At 39.1% G+C, this 10402-nt stretch overlaps 1 protein-coding gene across 1 annotated transcript; it reads right to left on the reverse strand.

Moving 5' to 3' along the window:
• Nucleotides 1–2181: 2181 nt before the first annotated feature.
• LOC103127522 (vesicle transport protein GOT1B-like) lies at nucleotides 2182–9844 on the reverse strand. Its single transcript, XM_060182642.1, has 3 exons — nucleotides 9506–9844; nucleotides 9383–9446; nucleotides 2182–2240 (listed from the first exon to the last, which is right to left on the reverse strand). Exons 1-3 carry the CDS (start codon nucleotides 9842–9844, stop codon nucleotides 2182–2184), a joined length of 462 nt encoding a protein of 153 aa, XP_060038625.1.
• Between the last annotated feature and the right edge of the window lie 558 nt (nucleotides 9845–10402).

Genomic DNA, 10402 nt, shown 5'->3' on the forward strand with positions numbered 1-10402 from the left:
ATGGTGTAGGTGGTTAGGGAGACAGCATAGCTCTAGTGTGCAGGACTTATATTGGAGAAGTACAAGTTTTATTCTTGAGCAACACCAATAACTAGAACTGAGTGATTGATGACCAAAAAAAATCTTGAAGGGCTTCTTTGATATATGATTTTATTATGACAGAAGTTAGTTATGACTAAATGCAATAAAATGATACTTTGCAAAATCTTTAAGCTTATGTACATACACACTGTAAAATCAGTGTTTTGATACTAAATATTGAATTTCCTTGTACAAGAAATTTTTGAAGACTTTAATCACTTGAGGTTAGGATTCTTTCTATGTTCTTATATGAGTTACTTTATTTGAAGCTGTCCAAGTACTTTCAATACTTGTTAAAATGCCCTGAGCTGTTTATTCTTGTTCTCTGCTCTTCCTTGAGCATTTTCTATATTAGGACTTTTATTATTTCCACATTTGAATAAATACTTGCTCTCAGATGGTTTTCCCATGTGTAGTATTTATCAGTTTTATTGTTAAAGAGCATTGGAGTCTCCCTGAAATGCATTCTATGTTGTACATATTACACTGGGAATGATTTCTCACATATCTCATGTGCCTGTTGGAAATTTATTACCCCTATGACTTTTCTGTGTTTTATGGAAATATACCTCAGTTCACACTGAACATAGAGCATGTTTTTTTTTAATTTTTATTTAAAAAATGGAAACCAGACAAAACCATTGGATAAGAGGAGTACAACTCCACATAATGCACACCACCTGGAATCTGTATCCCATTTCCTTTCCTGTTAGCTTTCCTATTCTTTAAACCCCTGGGACCCAGGATGGTCCCAGGATGGACCCAGGATCATTACGGGGTACAGAGGTAGAATATCTGGCCTCTGTAATTGCTTCCAAGATGAACATGGGCATTGACAGGTCTATTCATACTTCCAGACTGTCATTCTCTTTCCCTAGTGGGGCAGAACTCTGGGGAAGCAGGGCTCCAGGACATATTGGTGGGGTAGTATGCCCAGGGAAGTCCAGTTGGCCTCATGGTAGCATCTGGAACCTGGTGGATAAAAATGACTTAAGATATAAAGCAGAACAAACTGTTGACTAATCATGAACCTAAAGGTAAGAATATTAAAGATGAAGATTTGGGGTATCCATTTTGGAAGAAAGCTAGTAGGTATATATTAGGTATTTTCCCAAGGGCCCGTGACCCTACTAGTTTTTGCCTGTGCCTGACATTTAATATGTAGGTGACCTAAGCTACTCTCTGGGAGGTGATGGTGGTGTCATAATTGGAAAAAGTACTGGAAAGCTGGGTCAGGGAAGAAAGTAGTTCCCAAATATGGGAAAAATGTATAAGTACTGTTGACTGTAAATCCCATCGATTTGATCTGAGGCCCATAGTCAGCACAGGAGCCTATGTAACTTATGCATCTCTGTAGGTATAAGCTCACATTCCATGGTCACTGCTAGGAACATTCCAGGCTGTGCCAATTTCAGGATCTATCATCTTCGAGTGATAGGCAAAGTATGCTACCCATCTCCCTTTGGAGAATGAAACTCTCCCCACCCTTGTTGATCCACATTGAGGCCCAGGTCTGATAGGAGACCACAGTGGAGTTCATTATGTTGTTCCTGATAGAGATGACCAGTGACATTGACGAGAGTGATCTATTAGAGGTCTAGGCCCATCATGTCTGTGTGGGAATCCCAGGACTCCCTGCCTAGGGCCCCAGGTGATGGGGTGGCCTGGTAGTGACTGAAGAGTCATCATTAAAGTATGCCAATCTTTTGCCCTTATTCAGCTTTTTCAGTCCTTACTTTGACAAGATTATCTTTGAAGTGACTGAGGGAGGTGCATGAGAAGGTGGGTGAGGAGGGTATCTAGGTCTAAGTAGAAACTATTTGATTAGGTACTTTATGGTTTCTTTATATCAAAAGTACACAGTAGTTTGCAGTGAGTCAATAAATGTAGCAAGCAATAAGAAAGATCTAAAAAGAAGCAGTGTTTCAAATTCTCTACTTAATGTGGTCGAGAAACTAACTTTTAGACTTAATCAAAATTTGTAATAACTGATGTTTGGACACCATAGAATTTTATACTTAATGTCATTAAGCATTCCTCTCAAAAGTGTTTTATACATATTGTGATGTGTACTAAGCTTGATCTCAATGATACATAGAATTAGGCATGAATTCTGCTTTCTTGAGCCATAACTCCAGACTGATGAACAGATTCAAAATCTGTTGAAAAAGACAATATATGATATTCCATGAGTTTTTCCCACTTAAATATGGTTGCATTTGTAGTATTGAATATAATTAATGTGGTTTTGTGCATTTATTTGGCTAGTTTAATAGTCAAATTAGCCACTCCTTGGACAAAAATACCAGGCTAGGGTAGAGAGTATCTCTATCATTAGATTAAGATATTTGCATGGAATGCTTTATTAAAAGTTTAAGCACTTATACTTTAGTTAAATGCAGTCCTTACTTAATTGTATACTTAAGTGATGCTTCAGTTTTACTAAAAAAATATATAGGTAAATAGAATTTCATACCAACAATCTATTTAATGACATATATGCATTAGTAAACTTTAAATTCGTTAATGGGTATAGTGAAAGGATGCAGTCCTTGCATTTAGAAACTATATTCTTTGTGCCATTTTTATTGAAGTTTTAATGGCTTATGGTATATACAGTCTTTGGTATATAGACACTACTTCATATATCCCTTTGATAGGTCTCTGGGAGACACTCATCCCACCAAGCCATCCACATCTCCCCATTATATACCAGAACTCCAATGTCTCTTCATCCCATCCATTCCTTTTTTCCCCCCAGAGTTGTTTGATTTGGTGCAATACATCACAAGTTCAGTCCAAGAGAAACAGGAAAATTTAACACAATTTGATTACATTTAAATTCATTAAGACCTCATTGTAAAATGTTATAGAATGACCATATAGACAAACATGGGCATATAATATAAAAGTTACTGAAGAGTTCACATAAAACATTAATTTTATGAGCCCAGGCAGTGTCATACTCACTTGTGTACATATCACCAATCACAAGGACTTGGGTCCGAGCCCCTACTCCTTACCTGCAGGGGGGCTTCATAATCAGTGAAGCAGCAGAAATGCAGATATCTATCTTTTCCTTTCCCTCTCTATCCCCCCTCCTCTCTCAGTTTACCTTTGATCTATCAAATCAAATAGGAAGGGTGAAAAAAAAAGAGGGGGGTTACCAACAGGAGCAGTGGTTTACAATGCCAGCACTGAGCCCTAGCTATAACCTTGGAGGCAAAAAATAAAACGTAAATTTATATGTAATTCAAATGAATTGGTACAAAAATCCAGCAGACATTCCAGGGAAAAGTAGAATCATGAGTAAAGAGGATGTACAGTAAAAAATTCAAGTAGTTCAATGTCTGGATAGCTTGAGAGTGCTTCTTCCTGAGCAAGTGCTCTCTGGGTTGGAGAGAACTCAACTGGAGCCAATCTAGGTTGCTGTGTGCAAGAGGGATCAGGAACTCGGGCGGTGCTAATGTTGCAAGAGATACACTCTCCTAGCCGGAAAGCAATTGCAAGTGCTTTTACTCAGAAAAGCAGCTTGTATATATATATATATATATATACTCGCCAAGTAGGGTGGAAACAGGATGTGACATAGAGGGTGGAGCAAAAAGAGATTGGTGAAAATCAGGGTGTGACAAGGAGAGGGGGCGGAGCAAAAAGAGAGTATGAACCAGTGGGATTAAACCAATGCCCTGGAGGCAGGGCACTGTTTAGTTAACAGTGGTTTATGTAAATAGAATACAGTGTTAAGCAGGGGGGATTAAACCAATGAAACAGAAGGGGTTTTAGAAGCAGAATTAGAAGCATACCAACAGTTCAATACGATTTCAGTGCACAGGGGAGTTGGGCAGTACTGCAGGGGGTTAAGCACAGGTGGCACAAAGCTCAAGGACTGGCATAAGGATCCCTGTTGGAGTCCCTGGATCCACAGCTGCAGAGGAATCATTTCACAAGTGGTAAGCAGTTCTGCAGGTGTTTATATTTCTCTCCCCCTTTCTGTCTCCCCTCCTCTCTCAATTTCTCTGTGTCCTATCTAACAACAATATCAATGACATCAATAACAACAACAATAATAACTACAACAATAAAACAAGGACAACAAAAGGGAATAAATAAATCTTTAAAAAATAATTTCAGTGGACAGTAAGTCATGGGATGTGCTAGAAAAATAAATTGGAAAAGAGAAAAATACAGTATTAAAGTACTTATTCTAGGTCAAAGTATCTGGACTGTATCCCAGTAGCTATTTAAGAGTTTCTGAATGCAAGGGGTCATGGAGATATCTGTGGTTAAGTGAAGTGCCTATGATGCAATGAGGAAGCTGGATTAAATAAGCTAAAATAGGAGGCAATAAGTAATTGGCTATTATATACAAAGTGGAGCAAAAAGTAATGTAACAAGACAATAACAGGATAAGACATAAGAAGATTGCAAAATCAATTTTAAACATGACAAAAAGACCTACAGGTAAAAATCACCACCTCCCTCCAGGGTTAGTCTATGGTCAGTGACATAAAATGTGATTCTTTCAAGATTTAGCCTCATTTAGCAGATTCAAGTATGTTCAGTAGACCAGACTGATTAAAGTCTTAGATTAAGCATTAGCTGCACAGTAGTCTAATTAGCTAATATCTACCACTCCCTTAGCATTTCCCTTATTGAAGCTTTATTGTACTTAGATAATAAATCCATACTGTAGTATGATATTACTGTCTCTTTGGCCCTTTGATTATTTTTTAATGTATCATATTTCTCTAATCAGTTCCAGAGAGACAAAGAGCCATCCTCCTCTTTAAAATTGATCAGATCCTCGCTCATTTGATTTTAACATTCTCTGTTACCTATTGAATAGCTTTGTTAGTTTTTTTTCTTGACCCTTAACTCATATTCATTATTGATTTTCCCTGAAGGGCGTCAAAGCAATTACTGACTACTTCTTATTTCTCCCTTCATGAAATTATCTCAAATAGCTTCTTATGACCCTATAAAATCAAGGGTTGTTTACACACCAATCACACAACTCAACACTTTTCTGAGATTTTTTTCCAGATAAAAGTTTAAAGTGCCTCCTGATTAAAGTGCTTCTGTTGATTGTAGCTCTGCAGAAAATTCTATACTTCCCCATTCTTTTCCTTAGAATTTCTTTTTGCCAGTTCAGGAAACAACTTGGAGCACAATTTCAAGTAAACAAAATGGGGTGTTACCTTAATCCTCACTGTACTGGGGCAAGCTTCAGTTCCTTAGTTTCTCTCCTCTCCTCTCTTCTCTCCTCTCCTCTCCTCTCCTCTCCTCTCCTCTCCTCTCCTCTCCTCTCCTCTCCTCTCCTCTCCTCCCCTCCCCTCCTCTCTTCTCCTCCCCTCTTCTCCTCCCCTCCCTTCTCTTCTTCTCTCCTTCCCTCCCCTCCCCTCCCCTCGCCTCTCCCCTCTCCTTTTCCTTCCCCTTTCCCCTCCCCTCTCCTCCCCTTCCCCCTTTTCCTTCTCCTCCCCTCCCCTCTCCCTTCCTCTCTCCCCTCCCCTCCCCTCCTCTTACCCCTTTTCCCTCCCCTCCCCTCCCCTCTCCCTTGCCCTCTCCCTCCCCTCTACTCTCCCCTCCCCCACTTCTCTCTCTCTCTCTCTTTCTATCCTCCCATTTTTATCACCAGTGTTATTGCTGGAGCTTAGTACCTATATAATTCTACCATTCCAAGTGGCCATCTTTTATATATGTTGAGAAACATACATGGGAAAGAGATAGAGGAAAAGTGAAACTAGTAGAGAGTGATAGAGAGAAAGGGAGAATGAAATAAATCTGTAACACTGGTCCACTGCTTCTGAAGCTGCCCTGCCCGAAGGTGAGGACCATAGAGTTACTTTAACTCGGGTCCTTGTGCATGGTAATTTGTGTGCTCTTCATGTGTGCCACCACTGGCTACACCCACTTGTCTTTGAAAACTTTAGCTTTATGTAGTACAACCCAGTTGACAACAACAAAATTCAGTGGAAAAGAGGAGTGATTTCTGAGGTTCCAAATCATATAGAAGTTGGTAGAAACTCTTCTCTTTTTACTGACAATCTTTTTATTAAAGTTCCAAAATCCTCATTATCACTCAGTGCATCTGTGCTAGTAAATCAAATTGAACTTCGATGTTTCCTTTGATGAATAGTCTTTCTAGAACTAGTGTCAATATTCTGAACTTTATTGATCATTGTCAGTTAAAGGCTAAAATAACATGGCAGCAGAGTCAGGTAAAGATGGCTTTGCCTCTTGACTGTCATTTTCTAGCCAAATGGCCTTAGGTAAATGTTCAAATTTTCTGAGTTCCATGTTTTCTTGTCTGTAATGGAGATCTAAACACACACATTCTGCTTTCCCCTTAAACTTAATGTGCTTTGAAAATTAGAGAAATAACAATATCTATATATTAATGTACATAACATAGTAGTTATGGGCAAAAACCTCAAAACCATAAAAGGAAGAGGGTAAAAAATGGCTCAAGAAATGTTGTCCAGAAAACAGAAGTCATATTAAGAAATAAATAAAAAAAGTATAAGAGGAAAGAAAAGTAAAACATTTTGCAACTAAGAGAATAATAATAAACGATTATATATTTGGAGTGATCCATCAGTATATAATCTTGTTTTATTCTGATTAGCTAACTCATTCTTCAGCTATATTGTAGAAGAACTAAAATAATCTGTGTACCAAACTTTTTATTAGTGATCCACAAAAAAAAAAAAAACAGGGGTACACCTTTCTCACCACCAGAGCTCACCATTCCCTCTATTGGAAGCTGCAGTGATTCTCCCAAAGTGACAGATACTGGTTAATATTATTCTGTAACTATCCTTATGTCTATCCATATATATTTTTCAATTTTTTAATTTTTTATTTATAAAAAGGAAACATTGACTAAACCATAGGATAAGAGGGGTACAACTCCACACAATTACCACCACCAGAACTCTGTACCCCATCCCCTCCCCTGATAACTTTCCTATTCTTTAACCCTCTGGTAGTATGGACCCAAGGTCATTGTGGGATGCAGAAGGTGGAAGGTCTGGCTTCTGTAATTGCTTCCCGACTGAACATGGGCGTTGACAGGTCAATCCATACTCCCAGCCTGTCTCTCTCTTTCCCCAGTGGGGAAGGGCTCTGGGGAAGCATAGCTCCAGGACACATTGGTGGGGCTGTCTGTCCAGGGAAGTATAGTAGGCATCATGCTAGCATCTGGAACCTGGTGACTGAAAAGAAAGTTAACATATAAAGCCAAACAAATTGTTGACCAATCAAGGACCTAAAGGCTGTAATAGTGCAAATGAAGAGTTGGGGGTCCTCTATTTTGTAGATAGCTAGTAGGCATATTTTAGTTATATTCCAAAGGCCCTGTGGCCATGCTAGATTTTTTTTGTTGTTGTTGCTGTTGTTTTTCCTTTTTTCTTTTTCTATGGTCCCGCCTTCTTGTCCATCCCAAATCACAGCTACATTCATTACTTAATCCAAATATATTTCCTTTTTAGTCTTCTCTCTTTGAGTCATGATGGGATTGGGTTTCAGAGACCTCTGACCATATTCCCATAACATTTATCTCTCTCTGGGAGTATGGAACACATTTCTTTTGGGGGAGCATAAGGTAGATAATTGCTTCTCTGCTGGAGATGGACATTGGAAGTCAATCCACACTCCCAGCCTATTTATATCTTCACCACTAGTGGGATAGGACTCTGGATAGGTGAAATTCTGGGACACATTGGTGAGTTCCTCTGCCCATGCAGTGCAAGATGGAATCATAGTAATATCTACCTGAAGCAGGACAAAATGCTAAATAAATAGGAACCATAAAAGTAGACTTAGATCAGATGAGAATAGAGATTTTAGGGCACGCGTGGTGGCACACCTGGTTAAGTGCACATGTTACAATGCTCAAGTACCCAGGTTCAAGCCCCTGGTCTCCACCTTCAGGGGAGAAGCGTCAGAAGTGGTGAAGTAGGGCTGCAGATGTTTTTCTATCTCTTTCCCTCTCTAAACCCTTCTTCCTCTTGATTTATGGCTGTTTCTATCCAAGAAAAAACATAATAATTTTTTAAATAAGGATTTTAGGGTGGTAAGAAACTAAGACATCTATTTTGGGTACGTTCTTTGGGCCCTGTGATTTTATTTTATTTTGTTATTAGTGATTTAACATTGATTTATAATATTACAAGAGAACAGGCTATAACTTCACACTATTCCCACCATCAGAGTTCTGAATCTCCAGTTCCTCCATTGGAAGCTACAGGAGTTTTCCCAAGTTTGCAAATATGGGTTAATTATTATTTCTACAACTATCTGTTCATATTTTTATATAATTGCTTATCTTTTAAGGGTTGCATCTTCTTTTCTCTTCCAAGTCACACATAAACCTGTTGCTACATCCAAATGTCCCTCTCTATTTTCTCTTCTCTCTCCAGGTCCTGGAGTTTATTTCCCCCTAATATTTCTCCCCCAGTGGAAGTATGGATCAAAATTATTTTTAGGGTGCAGAAGGTGGGAGTTCTGGTTTTTGTAATTGCTTCTCCATGGGACATGGTGTTGACAGGTTGATCCATACCCCCATCCTGTCTATCTTTCCCTAGTGGGATAGAGCTCTGCAGAGGTGAGATTCCAGGACACATTTGTGAGGTAGTCTGCCCTGAGAATTAAGGATGGAATCATGACAGCATCTGCAACATTGTGAGTGGAAAGTGGCAAGATATAACATGGGACAAAATGGTTAATGAACAGGAACAAAAACTAGGAACAGAGCAGATGAAAATAGGCATTTTAAGATGGAAGAAAGCTTGTGAATCCATTTTAGGAGTGTTCCTAGGGGCCAAAGACTAACATTTTTGGGTGGGTCCTCAGTTTTAATACATTAAAATGACACAGTCCAATCTGACCTCATACATCACTTTCAGAGATAGGGTACAAATGGAGACTTTTCTTTTTTCTTTTTTTCTTTTTACCAGTGTGGTGGATAATTCTAGAGAGCAAATGCTGATGGGCGCTCCTTCACCATCAAAAGACAAAGAATCCGGCACCATGGTTCACTGAGGATGGCTGTTTCCACACATGGTGGGAAACAACAGGGGGGATGACCTTTAAGAGTTTCAGTAAGTGTTGTTAACATATACCTCCTTTCCTTCAGGTCCTTGAGGAGAAGCTAATTTTCATTGCCTCTTTGTTTACTGCTGTTGGCATTGTGTACGCTACATGCTTTAAACTTCTGTAGAGAACATTATAAGTTATTTCATGTAATTTAATTTTGTGCTGAATATTCCTCAAAAGATTTTTATAAATAGTACGATACTTTCTCCAACTTTGTCTACAAATGATCTAATGCCTGGTAAATTCAAGAGGGATCCAAGGACAGGCTCTTTTCTGTATAAGTACAGTGCTCTAACCTATTGTGCCATTGGAGCTCTGCCGGGACAGGCTCTTTTCTAATAAAGTCAACAACCACAGGAAATAAACCGCTGAACAAAAGAAAGAATCCATATATTTCAAAGATCATGCCTATCACAGGACAACCAATCAGGACTACAAATACAGCACCAAAGAAAAATCCCATAGCTTTCATTTTATGCATTTGGAAGAAGATTCTAAATGTCCTTCCTAAACCAATCACAAAAGCCAAGCCAGCCACAAATAAAACATTTCTAATATCCAGTAGTGCTTTGTCAAAAAAGAGAATCATTCCAAAAAGCAGGAACAATACTCCAAATCCCATTAATCCCATTCCAATTTTCTGGGTGACAGTTAACAAGATCATGGTTATGGTGGCGAGGGTGGTGGTTGCAGTGGTGGTGGCTTAGGGCACCTAAGGTGGGAAGTGGAGTGAGGGAGAGTAGACTAAGATTTTTTAATCTTTATTTATTACTGGATAGAGACAGAGAAAAATAGAAATGGGAGAGAAAGAGAGGAAGAGAGACAGAGAGACACCTGCAGCTCTGCTTTACCACTCATGAAGCTTTCCCCTTGCAGGTGGGGACCAAGGAATTGAACCTAGGTCCTTGTGTACTGTAATGTGTGTGTTTAACCAAGTATGCCACCACCTGAACCCCTAACATGGTTTTTGCTTGGGTTTGATAGCTATCATGAAGTTGGACAAAGATATTGTCCAAGAAGATGGTGTCTGAGTAGAAAAAAGGGCCAGAAATTTGGATTAGGGCAGAGAATAGCTCCCATTCTTGAATCTGCAAAAAAAATTAACTGTTTATACCATCCACCTGACCCAGGCCTATATATCTTTAGCACAAGTGCCTGTGTAACCTCTGAGTCCTTGTTGATCTGAATTTGCAGTTCATGGTCACAGCTGGGAACATTGCAG

This window comes from Erinaceus europaeus, chromosome X (genome assembly GCF_950295315.1).
Source record: "Erinaceus europaeus chromosome X, mEriEur2.1, whole genome shotgun sequence".
Classification (NCBI taxonomy): Eukaryota; Metazoa; Chordata; class Mammalia; order Eulipotyphla; family Erinaceidae; genus Erinaceus; species Erinaceus europaeus.